Here is a 22,302-nt window from a genome sequence, read left to right on the forward strand (position 1 = left end):
TGACAGCTTCTTTCAGCAAAGAGCCCCATTTAGTCCTTACTCCCAGGGCATTTATTAACAAGCACTTAGGGAACATCTACAACACGCTAGATGATGGAGACACATGGACCGTGCCTCCCGCTCCCACCTCCAGGAGACAGTCCCTGCAGGAGAAAACCGTGTCACAAGCACCTCAAACACAGAGGGAGACTGGCAGACCCCACTGCGGGGCAGGCGCAGGAGAGGCTGTCCTTTGAGTTTTTTTTTTTTTCCAGTGTTTTATAATTGAGATATAATTCACATATAATAAAACTCACCCACTTAAAGGGGTACGATTCAGCAGCTTTCTCTATATTCATGGTTGTGCAGCCCTTAGCATCATCTATCTCCAGAACACTCCATCACCCCAAAAGAAATCCCCTGTCCATTAGCAGTCACTCCCCATCCCCCTGTCCAGCCAGCCCCTCGCAAGCATCATCTGCCCTCTGCCTCTGCATGTGCCTATTCTGGACATTTCAGATCACTAAAATCAACAATATGTGGCCTTTTGTGTCTGGTTCCTTTTACTTAACATGCTGTTATTAACGGTCATCCATTTCAAAGTGGTATTACCAACTTATTTTTTTAAAGGTTATAGTTTATTAGAAGGTGATAAATACTATCAAATAGAGAGGAGTATAAGGGGTGGGGTTTCAAAGGGAAAAGGGCGGGTTGAGCCTTCAGGGTGGACTTCCAAGAGCAAGTGGCCTTTTTCATCTCCCCCCCTTTTTTTCTTTTTTATTCATTCTTATGTCTGAATAATATTCCACTACATGGAGATATTGTATTCTGTTCATCCACTCAGCCGCTACATATGGACAAGGTCTGGAAGAATGAGTGTGAGAGGTTCCTAACAAGAATTTCATTCAAAGCAAAGGGCAAGATGTGCTTTAAAAAAGCCAACACACAGAGGCACAAGGAAATTCAGCCCATTTCTGAGCAAAGGGCATGCTTGCTTCGGCAGGACTGCCGTGCAGGGCTGGGGCGGATATTGGCAGGAATCACGGTGAGGGAGTCACCTGAGAAGACTCCCCACTGCAAGCAGCTCAGCCAATTCTCCTCCCTCATCCTGTATTTTTAGAGCTGTGTTTCAAGGTTTTCTCTTATTTCAAGTAACAGCACTTTAACTACACATCTGATCATCTGCATCAGACCACCTTACCTCCAAGCCACAGAAAATCATTCACTGACAGGAGCAGCTTCAGAATAAATGGTGATGGACCAGGGAGTCCTGAAGCATCACGTCCTGCAGGCACAAACCCCCTCATGTTTCCACATGCGCCCTGGTGATGTCCAGAAAGTAAAATGCACAGAAATATCTCACTGATGGTGCACGAGATGTCTGCCCCAAAACTGCCCCGAAAGCATGCTGGCAAAGCACTACTCAACCCTCTCAGTACAAAAAAAAAAAAAAAAGCAAAGAAGGCAAATTTAGACTCTACAATTGAAAACCAGCAACCATCACTGTCAGTATCTGAGCTGGAATTGTCCTGACTTCGAAAAACACTGCGTAGATATTTTTCAAATGTGATAGACATATAAGTATTTCATGTAGATGATATTACAGAAGGATTTTTCTTTTCAAAATTTCCAGTTGCAACATTAGCACAAGAATGTTTATGTTTCAGCTTTAATATCTATCTTCTACTTTCTTAACTTTTAACCTATTTTTTTTATAAAAAGAGCTATGCTGCATATTATAAACCAACTGTTTGGATTCTGCAAAAAAGATCTTTACAAATTCACAATTTCAGAGCAAGCTTTAATGATGCTTTGAGAGCTGGGGCCTGGGGCACTCACTAACAGCTCTTTAAATACTGATAAGGATGTGCTATTAAGTAATGCAAAGGCTCTAATTCCGTGTCAACTCTGAAACCAAAGAAACTACACCGAAGCCTTACTTTATCATTTCAGAATATTCCTATTCTTTTGAATATTAAATTTCTTTAAAGATATTTTTGAGAAAAACAGCAGCTATATTCAATTTCCTTTCACCAAGAAAGCAATCTTTATCAAGAATAAAAACCCCTATGGAAATGCAAAAGATGGTGAATTTCTAGCTAAGTGAACCTGCAGATCTCAATACAAACTTAATCCTATCAGATCTCACTTGAACGAGCTCAAAAAGTCCTGGGCTACCCTGGAATTTAGCTCTTCTGTTCCAAATATTGGCTGAGCTAAGACCATCACACAAGGCAGGGAAGGAAAGAAGAGGAAAGTCAGCCTGGCTGCCACCATCTGCTTTCTTCCAGCCACAAGGCACCGCGAGTGTGGCCCCGCTAACAAGCCCTCCCCATAAGTGTGAAGGAAAAGCCCAGCTGGGCTAACGAGCTAAGTCACAAATCTAAGTGTGATAAGTGTCGGTTTACTGATCTAAGTTCTGCCGGGCTAACTCGTAAATCTGAAGTTTAGTGTCAGTTTACTGGGCTAACAAGCTAACTCGTAAATCCAAGCTCAACAAGTGTCAGTAACGTGATCTGTTCCGAATTGATAAGCTCTAGTGTACTGATTCCTTGCTTTTTGTTGTTTGAGCCTTATTGGCTAATAGCCCATACTTGTAATTAACCCTATAAAACCTCATGTGCACGTCTTGGGGGCGCTCAGAGCTTCGGAGCAGAAGCCCTTCTGAGCCCGCCGGCGTAATACATCTGAGTACTCCAACCCTCCGAATGGTGCTTGTTTCTTGGCTGGCCTGTCATTTCCATAACATAAGGAAATATTACATCCACACTGTCCCTGTTGTCCCCACGCAGCCCTGACGCCCCTCTCCCACTGGTCGCCTCCCAGCCTGTGAGTGGTCTTCTAATGACCGTCCCACTCAGTGGCACCCACCCCCTCCTCCCCGCTACACACACACACACACACACACACACACACACACACTAAAGAGAGCAATAGCGAGAGCGAGAGCGAGAGCGAGAGAGAGAAAGAGAGAGTAGGGGCAGCTTTCCCAAAGCACAAATTTGATTACATCACTCCTCCACTGAAACACTTCGGAGGTTCTCTGGTACAGTTCTGGCCCCACCCCCGCCCCTGCCTCTCATCGCCCAGCCTCACCGCAGTACCCAGGTCCCCAGTGACCTCAGGGGCCCCCTGACCTGATGCCTAGCTACTTCCCACCTGCCTCCAGGCTCATTCTGATTCTGTTTCTCAAGGAAACCTTCCCTGCCTCCAATCCCCGCACTTTGGTTTAGGTTTCCCTGCTGTGTTCCTAGAACATTCCAAGCTAAATCAACTTCTGACACTGCTAATCTCGCAAGAAGCAAGTACATTTTGCTTACTACTGTCGCTTCACCCCTCTCCCCTAGACACTTAGAAGTACCCGTGCTATGAATAAATGAATGAAGGGGTGGGACTCAAAGGGACAGACAGACCTGCTCTCACCGGTCCCGACCCCAACTTTCTGTAGAATATCAGAAGCAAAATCAGGAGTACCTCTCCTGAGGGTCACTTCCTGCTGACAACTTCACTACCTCCTCTGTCAGTTCTAGTAAAAAACAAGCTCCTCCAATGTCCTCCACCCCAGGCCCTCTCCAGTGTCCTCCCCAGCAGGGGCACCCTCCACCCTGGACTGCACAGGGCACTCTCCCCGAGTCCCCACCCACAAGCCTCCAGGCTTCTACCCGGTCTGCTCCTGCCACCTAAGCCACCCTCTTGACCCCTTCTCCTGGCTGATTCTTACTCTGTCCTCACAACTGAATGTAGAGTCCATTTCCTCTAGGAAGTCCTCTCTGATAATGTCCTTTAGCTCTTGGCTGGGCTCCCTCTACAGCAGCATTGCATAATGACCAACTGGGTGTTTGTCCACCTGCTCCTTTGAGAACACGAACTCTTGAAGGCCACGAGGGAAGGAGTGAGGGATGATAAGAGGGGTGGGAGAAGCAAAAAGCAAAAATCACACCCCAAGTTCCAAATTCAAGGAGTCTTTCTCAGAAAAAAGAATAAAATATTTCATATGTGTGCAATTTGGCTACTATTTTTGTGGCTTGTGGAAAGCCAGAGATTGGTGTTCTAGTCCAAAAACCAAGTTACATGCAAAGAAATGTATATACTCATATGCAAAGGAAACCGCAGCTGCTCAACAACAGTTTGCAGTTAGAATTCAAAGGAATTTGATAAAGGTAATTTCTCTCTGTCTCCTTTTTTTTTTTTTTTTTTGGCAACATATAGTTTTAGAAGTATTTGCATGACTAAGTGATGACTACAGCCCTTGATTCTGCACTGGAGCATTTGGGGCCAAGAAACCCAAGATTACATGCACTGTGTAAATGCAATCACACCAACACACTGACAGGCGCCCTGGTGGTGGAGCTGATGTTCCAAAGCAGACAACCTAAAGTTCGAAGACAGCTATAAGTAGAAAGTAAGAAATGCAAAGTTCTGTACTAAATTTCATATGCTATTTGGGCCATTAACTGATAGTGCATCTTGTCTAATGAAACCCAAAAATAAACTGGCAACGTCGATTTTCTCCATCTGATCAGTTTATGCTAACATTGGATACAAAATCCTCACTCCATACGGAAAGCTCAGGCCTACGCTGCAGTAGAGTTACATCCCGCGGAAGAAAGCCAATCAAGGGAGAACTGGAGAGTTTCCCTTCAGAAGCTGCTAAGTCTGGTTTTGCACCTGTACGTCATTTGAAACCACATCATTGTCAAAGGACTAAGAACTTACATCTGTGGGGCGTAAAGCACTGCGGTGCTTCCAAACCATCAAAGAACACTGAGCTTTGTGAAACAGTCCTGAAGCACTTAAATCATACTTTTTCTGAAAGGCTCCAAAACTGACCCACTTCACCATTCCAAGTACAACAGGGAGGTACCGAAATTACTAGAAAAAACCCTCCCTTCAAGTCTGACAAGGCCCTGCTTGAATACTGCTACAGCATTTACTAGCCGCTAAATGGACCAATACCTTAATCCCTCTGAGAAGGCTTGCCAATCTGCAAAAGGGGGCTGCCACCGCCCTCCTGGGAGGCATGGATGTGAATGCAAAATGCAAGTAGGGCAGCCGACTGGTACCTGACACGGGGCCTGGCTAGTTTCCCTCTGCTGCCCTTCTCCCCATTTAAACTTGCACTGTTCCCCCAGTAAGGATCAAGTCCCCGGGACAGACTGCCCGATTCTTCTGTGTATCCCTGGATACATGCGTTACCCTTAGAAGGCCAGAAAAAGAACTGCCTCCTCCCTTGTCACTATCCGTGTTCTTACGAGTTTAGTTTTTTTTTTTAAGTCTACTTGGCAGGGAGAATATTACAGAACTGCCCAACCACCATTCTCCAGGTTGGCTCCCCTCCCAATCCCTATCCCCTCTCACCTCAGATTCTCTGTCTGGTCGCCTTTTGTATGCGGAAAGCGGAAAGCGAGTCTGCTGGGGTGGGGGCTCCCCAGGCCTCCCTCCCTCCCTCACAGGTGAGTGTGACTACCTACACCCCACTCCCCACTGCATTTCCAGCTTCTGAGGAGGTGTCCCTCCCAGATCTTGCGGCTTCTGCATCTTCCTGAGATGCACATATGTACACGACCCTCCCTTCTGATTTCTTCCTGGGCGGCACCACCCCCCTCCCCAGCCCCTTGAGGATAAGGGACATTGCTCTGAAATTCTCAAACGCTGTTGACTGACACACCAAGGCAGCATGGTCTGGGCTTTTCTCCAGACCAGGCACAGTCCTGCCCTCCCTCAGCCTCAGTCTGTACCTCTCGAAGTGAGCCCATCCACATGCAAGGCTGTGAACACCAGCTAAGAATGACGACTCCCAATGTGTATCTCTAGTCTGGCTCCTTCACCTGAGCCCCAGTCTCATAGACCGGAGTGCCTCTTTGAATTCATAACTCGGATGACAACTGGCATCTTAAAATGCCTCATGTCCACCATTTACTATGGAATTCAACCCCTTGCAGGTAACTCCCGGGTTCCCATTTTAGTAACAGCCCCAGCACCCACATAGGTGTTTGAGGTCACATTCAATTTCCCCTGTTGCCTCCCCCCAGCCCTGCCCTGGAATCGGTCCTGTCATTTCCGTCGTTAAGCCCATCTCAAGTCTGGTCCTGCAGGGACCACGGCCGAAACTCTGCAAGCTCACAGCATGGTGCAGTGAGTCACAGTCCTCTGAAGGGTGCTCCCTGGAGGGGGAGGCATCTCCTGCCACTGGTCACCTCAGAAAGCACTGGATTCTCACAAAGGAGGCCCAGGAGAAGGGACTCAGTGTTCTCCCGTGGTCTGAACTTCAAAGGGCCCGAGGTCTGGGGGAGCTCCTGGTTAGCAGACACACATGCCAGTGAGCAGGTGAGGATGGAGGAACCCAGGCAAGGCTGTTCTCACTCCGACCCCTGGGCTTTCGGGAGCCAAGGGAAAGGCCTGTGTCCAGGGCACAGCCCAGCCATCACAGATCCCAGCCTGCATTTGCCAACCCGGACAGCCTAGACTCCTTCTATTTGCGACACTTACTTCTGTTCTGTTCCCCCCGAGAATGTGATGGACTCTTTCAGAAAGTCTGGCCTGTCTCAAGCGAGACCAAGTCAGTGAAGGATGAAGTGTCCACATTTGGACCAGAGCATGAAAGGAGAAACAAGGTCTCATGGCCAGCATGACGGTGGTGGCCAAACCCTTACCCCGGGTGAGATGAACAGGGTGGGGGTGATAATGCAAGGTCCTCGGTCGGCCAAAATATCTCCCTTCACGGCTGACTGGGGTGTTGGAGTCTCACTACCGCAAACTAACGACACGGCCGTCAGTGGTGGACGTCAGCTGCAACAGACACAGAGTCAGCTATTTACTGCCAACATGGGTTAAAAGTAAAGGCTGGTGCAGGGAGGCGTGCACGGCTGCTGAGGCAAACCACAGACCCTGCTCTGAATGCCCACTGGCTGGAGCAGACAGGAAGCTACGGTCCCCTTTAGCGGTCCCTGTGTCCACCAGATCCAAGTGAGCCAGCTACTTAGGAGAAGGCCATGTTGTCCTGATACTCAGAGAAACCAGCCTCGTAAAGGGAGCAAAAGAATGACATGGATTTTAGACCCGCTTCTGCCCCTTTACAAGTACAAAGTAAAGTAAATGGCATGGGGAAGGCAAAAGCAAAGAAAACCCGGTGACTGCTTCCTCCAACAGCGTCCCCTGCAGCTGCTAAACCCCGAGGCGGCCACTTCCTTGCCAGTGACCGCCAGCCTGGAAGCGCCGTCACGCACGTCACACAGCGACAGCCAGGAACCGCGTGCCGAGCACGTTTGTGTAAAAGCCAGAATCAAGCAAGGTGCTGCAGACTTTGACTTTCCAAGTGAAAATACCCATGAAAAAATCCCTCAGAAGCCGCCTAAATCAATTCGCATCTCACCTCCTCAAAACAAACAAAATTAATAAGGGCTCATTTGTCACCAAATGTAAGGAGGACCAAACATGTTTCTCAAAGCAAGGATTCTACCAGGTATCAAACACCAGCAGGTGACATGCTAACAAAGCAAAAATTCCAAAACATTAGAAAATAAAAGCATGACTGAGATAATACATGAATCAAGGCAACCGTTAAGTTTTTGCTTTTTAAAGCGATGGAGGCAGCACGGAGGGCAATCTCGCTATTTCCAACGCAGGGTGTGCACAGCCCACATTTTCAGACCCAACAACACGCTCACAGGGAGCTCCGATAGAAAACGAAAAAAGAGGAAAAGGGGAACAGGCAAAACTTAGAAACCCTCAGCGCTCCTAGCCTCAGGGGCTGTGGCTACTCTATTGGACAGCAACTCCAGGGGTCCCACCAGGGATCTTGGCTGAAAAGAGAGAGTAAGTGTCCACACTAACCCTAGAAGGATCTCTCTGAAACAAAGGCGTATTCACTTTTAAATGTCTGAAAACTGGCGGGCTGATCCTCCCTACCCCCTTGGCTACAAGACAGCCCTCCTCCTTGCCAATCCCTTTCTGAATGTAGGGAAGCAACCCAGCACACAGCCATGGTGGCCGGGCCTCCAGGTAGGCTTATCTGCTGTCTGTGTCCAGTCCCACCAAGTCCTCGTTCTCAAACGGGATGCAGGGGAGGGGGATCTTGTCCCTAGAATTGTCGGGGGCCCCGTCCAGGCTCTTGGACACGAGCATGATGAAGAGTGACTCGATGTCCTCCACCCTCTTCTCCACCACCCTGCAGTCCTTGTAGGTTGAAGGTCACATCAGTGGGCGGCTGCTTGACCACCTCCCCATGCAGCCCAAAGGCAAAGAGCTGAGGGTCGTAGAGCGTGGTGCCATACAGCTCCTCTGCACCTGGAGCTTCTTGAATGTCTTATCCAAGAGGCAGTCGGTGATGGTGACAAGGCCCATGACCTTGCGGTAGGTCTGGAAGTCTCTCCACCCATTCTTGGGCCCGTAGTGGTGCCTGTAGTGGATACAGAGTGCCCACTGGGAGCCGCACGGGCTGATCTGGCTCACCGAGGAGATTCACTTATAGATGCAATAGAAATTCTCCTCTGAGACCATCCCCAACAGGTTGGACCACCACGGGGAGGTTCTGGTTGTCCTCAGCACACTGCACATAGTAGGGATGCTCATGTTGCAGGCCCTGCTGAGAGGGGAGAGGAGACTGAGGTACACACTCTGCTGTGGGCTGCAGGCCCTTCTGGGATGCGGTGACCTGGCGTGTAGCAGCCGTAAGGCAGGCAAGCCCAAGAAAAGCCAGGGGTACAGTTTGTCCTCAGCGTCTGCACATGGCTACCGTAGCTCAGATCACATTACCCAGCTTTTGGTCTAGGTTTCCAGACCCTGCAGGAAAGGGTCATTTCTCGTTTTCCGTTTCCAACATCTTGCCAGGCCCTGATGCAAAGTCAGTGCTCAAAAATGCTGAATAAAAGAATGAACAAAGGAACTGCTTTCCCCACCCCCCTTCAGCAGAATATAAAGAAAAAAACCACAGTGGGATCAAAAGATCTGGATTTCAACTCCAATTTACTTGAACTCCTAAGCTGCAGAATAATGGATAAGAAAACTTGCCTTGGGGAGGAGGGTACATTTCTGTGGCAGAGCCCATGCTTAGCATGTATGAGGTCCTGTGTTCAATCTCCATTACCTCCATTAAAAAAAAATGAAACAAATAAATAAACCTAATTGCCCCACATCAAATATTAATTTTTTAATTCAAAATTCAAAAAAAGACCTTGCAATTGACACAACATTGTAAACTTGACTATACTTAAATTAAAAAAAACCTTGCCTTACAAGGATATATCTGGATTATGGAAGTTTGCAAATGTAAAATGCCTAGGGTACAATCTGCATAAAAAGTGGGGGACTGTACACATTTACTATCCCTCCTTTTTGAGCTATATTTCCTTTGCGGGGGGTTATAACCTCTCAGAGCTAAATTTCTCAGATTAAAAAAAGAAAACATTACCTGATTCTCAGTACTGCTGAAGAATTAGATAACCCTATGAAAGCATCTGACCCACAGAGGTTACTCAATAAATGTTTGTTGAATGAATGAATAAACATGCAAGTGAATGTGGCCCCTGCCACAGACCATCACAATGGTACTGCCTGGAAATCCTTAGCCCACGTTCCACCTGACTCTACACTAACCATGTGGGTGACCTGGGCAGACCTGTGTGCTTCTCTAAACCCCAGTTTATTCATGAATAGAAATGGGAGTAATAAAACAAACCTCAAAGGGTTAGTGAGCCAATAACAAATTGTACTACAATTTTGCAAGATGGAATCATGAAAGAAAATTGGGCAAAGGGTCCATAGGCTCTCTCCATATTATCTCTTACAACTACATGGACATCTACTTTACATCTCAAAATAAAAAGTCCAATTTTATTAAAGAGGCTATTGAGATTAAATGAGCTCACTGTCTTAAATAAGGAACACACAGTACAAATAGAACAATGCACAGTCCATGAGATACACTCAATAAACATTCCCACCGAGCCCACTGGTCCCTCCAACTCCAGAGCACAAGGATGGCTCCTCATGGCCAGAGGCCACTGCACCTGAAGCTAACAAAACTAATGGTCCCCACTTCCAAGAGCCCCTGCCTCCACCCTAGGTCTAATTTTGTATTTGTAACTTTCTTTTCTTATACTTAAATAGGAATACCCAATTGCATAGCCTTCAGGTCACCAAAACCTGACCACGGAAAATACGACAGCAGCCCTCCCCAGTGAAACAATAAAATTAAAAGCCATATCCACAAGAAGTCTGTGTAATTCTAATGGCAAGAACTTCATCCTGGACTGAGAGGAAGAGAACTGGGGAGGAGGAGGAAACTGGGGCCCCCAGACCCAGGGGCTACCTGTCCCATGATGGAACTTAGTCTCAACCCACACACTCCAGGAAATTCAAATTACACATAGAGTGCTATGGACAAGATTTTTTTTTAGAAGAAACCCCTGATTCTCTAACAGGTCAGGTTTCTACTGAGACACAATTGGCTTATGTGTATATTGTTTCACGAAAACCTAAAATAATATCACTCCAACTTGACACATGAAGAAACGGAGGAAAAGAGAGGTTTATCACATTGTGCAAGATTATAGAGAGGCCACGTCACAGGCTGTATTTAAATCCAAGCCCTTGCTCCAGTTCTCACACTAGAAAGTGTGACATACTGCCCCCCTCCTGCCCCCTCCCTGCAATAAATCTCTTAAGTCTTTTCTGTGCTACCTGGAAAGAACCAAAGTCACATTAACTTTCCACAAAGAGCTGTGTCACCCCTTGGAGGACGTATCAAAATCTGAAGAATTAGGGTTGGAGCAGAGATTTGAGTTCTCTGTTTCTCAAAAGGAGACAAGGGTTTAAAAGAAACCAAAAAGCACTTATCTAGTCTAAGCCCTCATTGTGCAGAGAAGGAAACGGAGGCTCAGAAGAGATGAGGAAAAGGCCTTATTTACAAATCTTGCCTCAGCACAGCACCAAGCCAGCCCTGGGCACTGCTGGGGAAGGATGTGGGAGGCCCAGGAGAATGAGGAAAAGGAAAGAGAAGAAGCATACAAGCCCTCTTTCTACAGCGTCGTACCATGAAGTTCCACCAAATTACCCAGTATGGGAGCCGCCAACATTAAGGTGGGCTAAACAGGTTATAGAAACCTGGAAGTCTCAACCACAGTGGAAATTCCAACTTTTATATGGTTTTTCCCAGTTCAAGCATGAGCTCAGCGGGAGCTCCGTGCCAGGCACTACACGAAACCTGGAGTTCTCCCAAATACAGATCTCTATGCACAAGTGTGCAAACCACATGCAGGCCCACAAGAAGAAAAACGCCCACAGATAAGATGGAATTACTGAAAATGAAGGCAGCTAACCAGCATATATTACTAGCAAAAAGGATGTTGCTAGCAATACTCATGGACATAGCAAACTGTGGTTAGCAAGTGGGAAAGGGGGAGGGACAGTTTAGGAGTTTAGTGTGATCAGATACACATTACTATATATAAAATAAATAAATGACAAAGACCTACTATATAGCACAGGGAACTGTATTCAATTTCTTGTAATGAGTTGTACTGAAAACAATCTGAAAAATATACATGTACATATGCATATATATAACTGAATCACTGCTGTACTCCTGAAACTAACATTTTAAATTGATTACACTTCAATAAAAAAATAAGAATTTAAGAAATAAATAAAGAAATAAAAGAACATTGTAATCCCTTTAGCTGTAGGTGGTGAAGAACACTGGTTGCAAGCACCAAGTCCACTCGATCTCTCCAGCAATGGCTGTCACTCTTTCTGACCATCAGGGAGTAAATTGGCTTCACTGAGGTTACTTTTCTCTTTCGTGAAAAGCTACAGTTGCCACCAACGATATATATAATCTCATTATTCACAGACCCAACAAATTAGTGAAGACTTTCCATAGGGCAGGCTCTGGACAGATGAAAAGATAGGGTCCCAGATACATTTATGGGTAGAAAAAGTTTATGCCATAAAGACATTAATTCTTCCTGTTCTGATATATAGATTCAATGCAATTCTTATTAAGTTCCTACCAGATTTTTTATGGAATGTAACAAGTTAATTTAGGGTCAGGAACAGCCAGGAAACTTCTTTAGAACCACCACTGGGGAGGGGTAGATAGATCATTCATTTCCACTGTTCTTTCTGAAGTGATGAAAACGTTCTGGAATAATAATTGTTGCACCATTGTGAATATACTAAAAGCCGCTGAATTGTACCATTTAAATGGGTGGACTTCACAGTGTGTGAACAATATCGCAATAAAGCTGTTCTACGAAAAAATATTTCTGGACCACTATTTTTCCCTCTATATTACTAGTCTGCCCCACAATTTAAGAAAAACAAAACAAAACAAAACAAAAATTTGCCAGGAGACCTTTAGGACTGCAATGTTCCTGGGTCTCCAAAATGCCTCTGATGTTCTGCTCCTGTTAACACACACTAGTTGGGCTGGACTAGTTAAGGACTATATCTTTTTAAAATCGACGGTCACATGTTTCACCCTGGGAGAGGGGAGGATGGAGAATGTCACAGCCTCATGCCCTCATCTCTTTTTTTTTGTTTTTGTTTTTGGAGTAGAGAAAGTTTTTACTGCAGGGCCAGACAAGGAGAACAGCGGCTCGTGCCCCAAAACCCTGAACCCTCTGATGGTTTTCGAGGTGAATTTTTTTCTTTTCTTTTAAATTAGGGTAAAGTTTTTAATAGGCAAAATGAGGCTTGAGGGCTTCCAGGTGTGTGACTTTCTTATGACTAGTTGGTGGTAAGTAATAGGGCCGTGTTCCAGGAATCTCGTGCTCAGCCTGAAGTTACCATCCTCCACCTGGGTGGGGGCCTTAGCTCCTGCAGAACAACTCAAACATATTAAGTATAGCCCTGCCCCTACTCAGCTCATTTTTATGTGAACCAAGCCCCGCTTTCAACACTGTGATCACGCTCACTATAAAAACACGTGACATCAACAAGCACCACCATCCTAACACCAGAAAAAGTATTAAGGCTATTTACCTGGGGCAGAAACACTGAGAGGGGAGAAAGAAGCATGCTCAGCGTTGGCGCTCTCTTTTCCCGAGTCTCTGCCAGGAGAAGCTGGGCTTTGCAGCCAGAGAATCTCAGCCCCAGGGAACAGCGTCCACGCCACTGAGCTGGACCTCGGGGACAGGGAAAGGGAGAGTTCAGTCTTGGGGTGGCGGGGCAGGGAAAGCGGCAGGGGGCGTGGGCTGCAGCCCCGCTCGCTCGGAGGCCAGTCCCAGCCCCCGCCCCTGCCCCCGACTGGCTCCGCAGATCCCGCCGGCCCGGGACACAGCAGGCCCAGGGGCGGGGTGGGGTCTGCGGCCGAGGAAAGGAAGCCTGGGAGGAGGGGACTCGCAGCGGGAGAGCAGGAGGGGGTGCCGGCCGCAGACTGAGGGGAGTCTGGCTGGGGCGAGAGGTGGCAGGTGAGGGCCGCGGTTTGGACAGGGGTGGCCAAGTCCCCGGCAGGTGCGTTCCCGGCCCTGGACAGGTGTGGCCTGGGCGCCGGGGCAGGTGGCGCAGGCAGAGGGGGCTGGCGCGAGCTCCTCAGCTGGACACTCGCTGACTCGAGCCTTCGCAGGCTGTGACACGCGGACCCCCTTCCCCGGAGCCCCCAACCTTCCACTTACACAGCCGGAGGCCCTGACCAGGGGCAGGAGCCAAAGGCCTACCTGGCGACAGAGCCGAGCAGCCACTGGGGCTGATCCCTGGCTCGGAGCTGGATCTTCGGACCCGCGGTCCAGCTGGCATCCAACCGTGGGCATGCGCGGGAGGGCCAGCGATCCGCTCTGGGTTCTGGGAGATACACTGGGGAATCGAGGGAGGGGGAAGATGGGAGGGGGAGAAAATGGGAGGAGTAGGAGAGGAAGGGAAAAGCGGAGGGAGAGAGATGGACGGAGGAGCAAGAAGCGAGAGATCTAGAGGGAGAAAGGGGAGGGGAGTAGCAGAGATGAAGAGAAAAAGCTTTACCTTCAAGGGCACCCCGAAGGAGGCGCCAGTCCCGCCTCCATGCCCTTCTCTAGCCCCTCAAGGCCAGAAGCTCAAATTTCACCTCCCTGGTCAAGCCCTCCAGCCAAGGCCCTGCAGAACCCCTACGGGGATCACATCTGTTCCCCCAAGAGGAGCTGGGCTTCCTGTTGCTCCCGGAACCAAACACCCATAGGCGTTGTCACTTAGAAATACCTTGGGAAGAGTATAAATTCCCCTTTTACAGGCTGGGAAACTGAGGCAGGCATGATCTTTGCCTTAGCTGCACTGTCCCAGGTATTGGGCTGGCAGGGAGCGGGAGGTACAAGTTCAGAGACCCAGACAGAGCAGACTGCCCAAGTGTCGGTGCATAGTCCCTATCTCTCCTAGGTAAGCCACTTTCCACCCTAGTGGAACAATGAAGGGCTCACAGTAGGTCCCTGGGTGTGGGAGAGCTGTCCTCAGTTCCAGTGCCCAGCTTGCTATGTAGATAGGAGTGTTCTCGAGTCCAAACCCATTCTCCTCAATGCAGGACAGGCCAATAAATCAGGAGACCAGGTATTGGGGCATGGAATAGCAAGTTTCTGTAGACCTAGATGGCAAACTAATGTCCTGGAAAACCATCTCCCCAAGTCAGAATTCAGGCTCCTTTCCTTCTTGCTTGGTTGTTGCAAACTTCTTGATGTAGGAATTTTTTGTTGTTAGAATTCTTTGTTCTTGCAGCTATCCACCTGGGTCAGATCCCTGTAAACCTCCAACAAAACAAATGTTATTTTCTATTCTGCAAATTGTTATCTTTTTATTAATGGAAAAATGTTAATATCCTTAAAGGTCAGAGCCTTCAGAACAGGCTCTCCTGTCTATTTCAGGCTCTAGGCAACATTGTTTTACAAGAAAGATGAAGCCTAGGAGACAGAGCACAGGGTTAAAGTCAAAGGAACAGATCTAATACAGAGTCTGATTTGTTCTTTGCTATTATCGAGGCAGAAGTCACTTGAGAATTTAAATCCTTTTAGGTTAAAAATAAGTAAAACTTTAAAGGAATTTACATACATAGGTTGAAAGTTGCATAAAATATTTGGAAAACCTCACAAAAGATTGTAAACAGTGGCATCTCCAGGGAGGGCTGAGAGAACAAAGGATGAGGGAAACCTTTCCCTTGTGTATTTTTGTGCTGTTTGAATTTTTTTTTTTTTACCATATGCATGGGTTTCTTTTTCAGTTTAAAAAAAAAAGTGTAATGAGGGAAGGAGTAACTAGCTCAGCAAGTACAGCAGCCATGGAAAGCTGAGCCATCACTTTTGCTTTAAGCCAGGAAGCACTTATTGACTCTCTCCTATGTGCCCAGTGCTGTTTTATGACTTCATTTATTATGTATATTTTTTATAAAATAATAACATGCTATCCCTGACCCCTGCCCAGGGAGGCTGGTGGAAAACCAATTGAGTTTTTATTGAGTTGTTTTCCAAGGAGTATAAATGAGTTATTAACAGAAAACATCTTCAGGGCAAACCAGGTGGAATGGGTTTCCAGCAGGCCAGACAGCTAGGAAGGGTTTTCAACAAAGATGCCCAGAGGCTGAGAGAGAAAGCCTCCAGGGCCCCACAAAAAGCTGCCCAAAGTGGTTTCTCCATGGCACTATTGTAATAGGAAAGAACAAATCTGACTCCATATTACATCTTTTTCTTTGACTTTAACCCTGTGCTCTGTTTCCGAGGCTTAGTCTTGTTGGTTCTGCACTTTTTATAAAACAATGTTGCCTAGAGCCTGAAATACACAGGAGAACCTATTCTCAAGGCTTTGACCTTTAAGGATGTTAACACTTTTCCATTCTTATAAAGATAACATGTTGCAGAACAGAAAATAACATTTGTTTTGTTGGAGGTTTACAGGGATCTGACACAGGTGAACAGCTGCAACAACAAAGGATTCTAACAACAAAGGATTCCTACACCAAGATGTTTCCAACAACCAAGCACACCCCCTTCCCCTTTTTAATATAAAAGGAGCCTGAATTGTGACGGGGAAGATAGTTTTCCAGGACAATTACTCTGCCATCTCCTCAGTAAGCTGGTTTTCCAATTAAAGACCCTATTTCTTGCCACAAAACGTGGTCTTCCAATTTATTGGCCTGTCCTGCAGTGAGCAGAATGAGTTTGCACTCAGTAACACAAACAAACATTGAAAGTATTCATTTGGTATATTAAATGACTTGCTTCTGCTGGTCTTCCTGACTTTTTCTTTTCTTGACCACTCCTGCTATGTTTATGAAAAATCTGTCAGTCTGCTCTTGTGGACACATTTACATCTCTAGCCACTACCATTCCAGATAAGAACTGATGTCACCAAAATTGCTAAGAGATATTACATGGTCAGAAAACACCAGAAGTGTTTACTGGCTGATGTTCAGGAGCAGGCTGGGACACCTGACAAGATGTCATAAGCATGGATAGGCAGCTGGGCACCAAAGGAGAAGCTTCTAAGCCTCCATGAAGGACTTGCTGGATAAGAAGGAAAAGTCCCAGATTGTAGATCTGATTCCACCATGAGCTTCCTGGGTGAGGCTCGGCAAGTCATTTAAGTTCTCTAGGCCCGTGCTGTCCAACATGTGAGCCACCAGCCACATGAAGAATTATGAAGTTATTCTGTAGCCAGGCAGAATTATAAATAAATATTTTACAGCAAAGGCTCAGCACGTATGATGTTTAGAAACATTAGTGGTTTTCTTGCCCTAACAGGTTATTTTTGTATGTCTAGCTTTCTGTTGTTTGTAACGCCCGTGACTAATGATTCCCTTATAGTGAGGTATTTTGAAGTTATAAGTTACTGGACACAGTATCGTCATATCATAGTTGAAAAAAAAGATCCACATAAGCCAAGCCATTTGATTTAGTAGTTATGAGCAGGGTCTCCGGGGCCAGCTTGCCTGAGTATAAATTCTCACTCTGCCTCTGGGGGGTTCTGTGCGAATCTTGGAGAAATTTTTATTATTATTGTTGTTGTTGTTGTTATTTTACTTATTTGTGCCTCTTTTTCCTAACCTTCTAATGGTGAGGAATATGTAGACTCTATCTCCTACTGTGCTGGCAGGATTAAGTGACTTAACGTCTGTGCTGCCCACTTCCCTGGGTTTCAGCATTCTCCAGGCAATCAGTTTCAAACCCGGAGGTATTCCCCACTGTCTTAGTCAGTCTGGGATGCTGTAAAAAATTTCCATGGGTCAGGTGGCTTAAACAACCAGCATATTCCTCAAGTTTTGGAGGCTGAGACATTCAAGATCAAGGTATCTGGGAGAGGATTGCCTTCATGGCTTGAAGATGGCTGTCTTCCCACTATCTTCATGGGGTGGACAGCAGAGAGAAGCAAGCACTCTAGGGCCCCTTATAAGTGCCCTAATCCCATTCATGAGGGCTTTACTCTCTTGACCTCATTTTATCCTACTAATCACCTCTCACAGGCCCCGCCTCCCAATACCATCACCCTGGGAGGTGGGGTTTCGACATATGGATTTTGAGGGGATGCAAACATTCAGTCCACAGATCGGCTAACTCTCCCCAATATGCAGTCATCAAACCTGTAGCTAATTTCAAAGTAATGTTTATACCTCTCTGACCATTTCCATTCCTACATCCACTAACACTGAAGCCCTGTTAGAATTTATTCCTTATTTTTCTGGTAGAGATTTAATTGATTCCTTTACTCCAATGCTCTCCTCACTCCAAACAGTCTGCTTAACAGCCCTGCCAGGTAGGTCTTCCTTAAAACACCTTCCCACTTCACCTGGTTGTTTTTTAGGTGTAAATTTCAGAATCCTCTCCACACCCCATCCTAGACCTTTAATCCCTTACACTACCGCTCACTATGTTATTTTTCTATTACCACTGTAACAAATTTCCATAAGCTTAATAGCTTAAACCAGCACAGATTTATCAGCTTATGGCTGTGGAGGTCAGAGATCCAACACAGTTCTCATTGGGCTAAATTCAAGGTACCAGCAGGGTGCCTTCCTTCTAGAGGGTCTGGAAGAAAATGTTTCCTTGTTTGTTTGTTTTTTTTCCAGTTTCCAGCGGTCACCCAACTTCCTTAGCTTGTGCCCCACGACTTCCTTCAACTTCATGGCCAGCAGCCTTTCTGCATATCGCTCCATGCCTGCACATCCCTCTGATCCTAAACTCAGTTAGGAAATACCCTATGCTTGTAAAGACCACTGTGATTACACTGGGCCCACCTGGAAAATCCAGGCTACTTTCCTATCACCTCATCTCAGGATCCCCTTGTCCCACCCCACTCAGGCATTATGTATGTGGCTGTGACACTAACCTTGGGTAATATTTCCTCTCGTGAGCAATTAAAGGTTCATGACTTTTGCCGACGAAATGAATCGCAGAGCTGCTGTGGTGCAAAATGTCTCCCGAGATTCGGGTTTCTTTATTTTTTATACCATCTACACAAAGGAATAACTCTTGCCAAGCACAGAGAGTAAACATTTTTTAGGTTGACGCATGCGCATTACATCTAAGGCTTCCTTATCTTAATTACACTCAGACTCTCCCGTTCCCAGGCCTGTTCCTTTTGAGGAACTAATAAACATTCTCGTTTGCAAGCAATGTTTCCCCTGGGAACGGGCAGAGTCACTTGGCAGGAATTTCTGTTTGCAGACAAGTCCGGCCACTTCTGTGAAATGTCCCGCGTGCAGGCACATCCACAGCTTCTATGCTAAGTTTCCTTCACATGACACTTGTGAACGGCTTTTTGTTTTTCTTCCTTAGTCTTTCCACATTCAGTACGTCTGGTGAGATTATACAAATCCTGTTTATTTGTAACCCGGCACTAATCTTTAACAACGTATTATGGGTTTAAAAGGCTAATAGCCAACTTAGAAGGAAAATCCTCTAAGATTTTTTAAGATTTTTGTCCTAAAATGCCTGTCACCCCTTTTACTGTCTACAGTAACATGTCACAGGTTGCTTCCCTGTGGGGGTGGGGGACACATTGTTCTGCCACCACAGTCCCTTCATTCACACCAACATGCTGGTCTCCTAACAGAGGATCTATGCTCCCAGGTTTGCTCACTTCCTCCTCCTTTCCATTGACCATCCTGTTCCCACCTCTTCCTTCGTTCACCACATCAGGATTTCATGACCACATTCTTCTCTAAATGGAATGGATATTGTGCATCTAACGTCTAATAATTGTTCTCAGTGTATACGCACACACTCACCTACGTGTCTCCCCATCCATCTCTTTATTTTCCTAGAATCTTCCAGAGGAATCCATTCCATGATGACGATGATGATGATGATACTGACAGTGATGACAGGGGCCTCTCAAGGACTCTGATAAAGAGAGAATCAATGAAGGGAGGGAATCATTGCATAAATGCCCCAGAAACAGGTCAAAGGTAAATAACTGTTATAGAGTTTAATGAAATCGACTAAAATTTACCTATTTTTAAAACTTTATATCACTGTATTTTAAATTTTAAGGGGAATTTTCATTCACCACTAACCAAGATTTGAATTTAGGACCAAAATATAAGAGGACTTCTATCTTCTAACAAATTGTCCACTAGCCTTTTAAACACGTGATTCTTAAAAAAAAAAAAAAAAGTTAGTGCTGGGCTGCAAATAAGTAGGATTCATATAATTTCACCAGACACACTGAATGTGGAAAGACTAAGGAAGAAAAACAAAAAGCCATTCATAATGTCTTCAAACTTAAGTTGCACACAGGATAACATGTTAGCCAAGGTGAGCGTCACATCAACATGACGCCTGAGTGGGACAGGGAAGCTGATCTTCCTCATCAGACATTTATGCTGATTTGTTAGATGCCAACACAGTTTCCTCATTGGATTTGCTTCTAATAATTATGGAACAGATTAAGCTCTACCAAAAGCAGACTAAACATTTTCTCCTGCCACCAAATCTCTGGACTGAATGTCACCACAAGAGGGACATGATTATATTTCACAGGAAACTCTTCCTGAGAAACAACAGGCTTTTTGAGGGCAGAACTACTGGTACCCCAGGGATGGCTGTAGGAGGGATCGAGGGGACACTGGAAATACAGGAGGAGTCAGTTCAGATAGTGCTGCTCACGTAGCCAAAGACATCCTACAAAAAGTTTCGTGAGTGAAGGAGCCTGTGAACACTGAGCAGGTTGCTAAGACACAGCAGTACATAACTAGCATCACAAGTCAATTGTAGCACGTTTTGATATTTGGAAAATAATTAGCCCATTGCTCTTTGAAAAGGCAGCCGTAGCAATAGAAATAATAAACACTGAGCTGTCTTGGAGATAACAAACAATAAACAATTCTAAATCTGCAGGATTCCTTGACAATATGCAAGCGATGAGCTAGATGTGTGCTGCAGATACCTCTTACTGCAGGTCTCACTCCTGCAAAGCACAGAACTAGTTTTCTCAGCAGACAGAGGGAACCAAGCCAAGATTTCTAATCTTGAGAGGTTTACTATATGGCAGGAAAGATCAGACAAATAAATACAGCTAAATATGAATAAATGCAATCAAATATTATGAAGTGTGTATAGAGCACAGAAGAAGAAAAATTCCTTTCACCTGGGGTCTAGAGAAACTTCTTCAGAAAATGTAGCTTTGAAGATGCCAAAGACATGGGTGGCAATTTGGCAGAACAGGACGTAAGGAATTTAAAAACTAATTCTAAAATTCATATAAAAATGCAAAAAATCGCAAATATCCAAAACAACTTTGAACAAGAAAAATTTTGAAGACTTACAATATCTGATTTTCAGACTTTTTAAAATAAAGCTACAGTAATCAGAAAGTATGGTATTGTTGTAAAACAGGAAAATAGAATAATGGAACAGAATAGAATGTTTCGAAATAAACCAACACTTAGATGGACAATTGAATCTCAGTAAGGATGCAGTGGAGAAAGGATCTTTTCAACAAGTCTTGCTGGAACAATTAGATATCCATATGCAAAAAGAGAAAAATGAACTTTGACCCATACCTCACAAAATACAGAAAAATTAATTCAAAATGTATCATAGATCTTAATAGGAAATCCAAAACTATTAAACAGCTAGGAGGAAAAGCATAGGCTTAAGCAATATGACCTTGGGTTTGGCAAATATTTCTTTGCTATGACACCAAAAGTATAATCTATTTTAAAAAGTAACTGATATAGTGAACTTTATCAAAATGAAGACTCTTCAAAGCTCTTCAAAACACTGCTAAGCAAATGAAAAGAGAAACCATAGAGAGAAACTATTTGCTCCAGCTTACCCGCCCCCTGACCGCACAGCGCCGCCCCCCAGCAGCAAGCTCACCTGGAGACGGGCGTCCGGCTTCCTGGGCAGCAGAAGCCACCCCCAGGCCACACTGCGGGGTGGAGCGGAGCAAACTGCCGGCTCCCGGGCGGCGGGCCCCCTACCCACGTTGCCCCCGCACCCTAATTGCACTGCCCCGCTCCCCTCCTCAGCAAGCTGAGTGGGACAGGTGTGTCAGGCGACCTGGGGCAGCAGAGGCCCCTCCCAGGCCCGGCCTCTGGGGAGACGGGAGCTAATCCACCAGCTCGCCAGGGGCAGTGCTACTCCCCTCCGCTGCCGCTGCAGCTGCCGCTGCCGCTGCCGCTGCCGCCGCCCCTGACCGAACTGCCCCGCCTCCCAGGAGCAAGCTTACCTGGAGTCCGACTTCCGTGGAATCTCCTGCGGCCAAGGCCACCTCCATGCCAGGCTGCGGGGAAGAGAAGGAATCAACCGGCTTACCTGGGCAGCCCCCTCCCGCCGAAGCCACCCCAAACGCACCACACCCGCCCACAGGAGTCAGGCTGACTGCGAGGATGTGCACCAGCCTTCTGATCCTGGCCACGAGCCTGAGCACCTCCCTGCACCCCTACATCCCTCCAACCCCTGCATCCCCTGCACTGCATGCACTCTTGAACCTCTGCACTCCCTGCACTCCTGCACCCCTGCACTCCCTGCGCCCCTGAGCTGCCTGTACCCTCCACAGCCTGTGCACCCCTGGCACAACTTTCACCTTGCACCACCTACAACCCTGTACCTCTGCATGTCCCACACACCATCTCTTGGGCCTGTGGTAGAGCCTCTGCTGTTGCACCAGCGTGCAGGGGCTCACATCCTTGCCAGTACATGATGCATAAGTGGAACTCTGCGGTTGCCTGCCAGAAAGTATATGTTCCCAGCCACTAGGCTGGGCCACTAGGGTGATCTCTGTGACGTCTCCCAGGACGGGCTCAGAGATGCTGTTCTCTGGGAAGAGAGGAGTTGAAACCGCTCTTTAGGGCAGAGCTGTGCTCACCAGGCCGTCCATGCTTCATGTTTTACACAGGGCTTCACGGAAGTGAAATGGACCCGGCCAAGT

General features: G+C 46.4%; 1 protein-coding gene across 7 annotated transcripts in view; it reads right to left on the minus strand.

Moving 5' to 3' along the window:
- LOC141575964 (trafficking protein particle complex subunit 9-like) overlaps positions 1 to 21,696 on the minus strand; it is a 101,578-nt gene extending 79,882 nt beyond the window's left edge. The window contains exons 1-5 of one of the 7 annotated variants that reach the window (XR_012504111.1): positions 21,249 to 21,543; positions 19,154 to 19,268; positions 13,638 to 13,883; positions 12,964 to 13,106; positions 1,181 to 1,301 (exon numbers count right to left, since the gene is read on the minus strand). Coding sequence is in view for 6 of the 7 variants with exons in the window: in XM_074357959.1 (XP_074214060.1) it covers positions 1,181 to 1,301; positions 12,964 to 13,106; positions 13,638 to 13,883; positions 19,154 to 19,214 (571 nt within the window). In the remaining variant the exon portion in view is untranslated. Of the gene's footprint in view, positions 1 to 1,180; positions 1,302 to 12,963; positions 13,107 to 13,637; positions 13,884 to 19,153; positions 19,269 to 21,248; positions 21,544 to 21,600 lie in introns of those variants that run through there. The other 6 variants (XM_074357959.1, XM_074357960.1, XM_074357964.1 and 3 more) reach the window with 6 other exon arrangements.
- Positions 21,697 to 22,302: the final 606 nt, after the last annotated feature.

The sequence above is a fragment of the Camelus bactrianus genome, chromosome 35 (assembly GCF_048773025.1).
Source record: "Camelus bactrianus isolate YW-2024 breed Bactrian camel chromosome 35, ASM4877302v1, whole genome shotgun sequence".
Lineage (NCBI taxonomy): Eukaryota > Metazoa > Chordata > Mammalia > Artiodactyla > Camelidae > Camelus > Camelus bactrianus.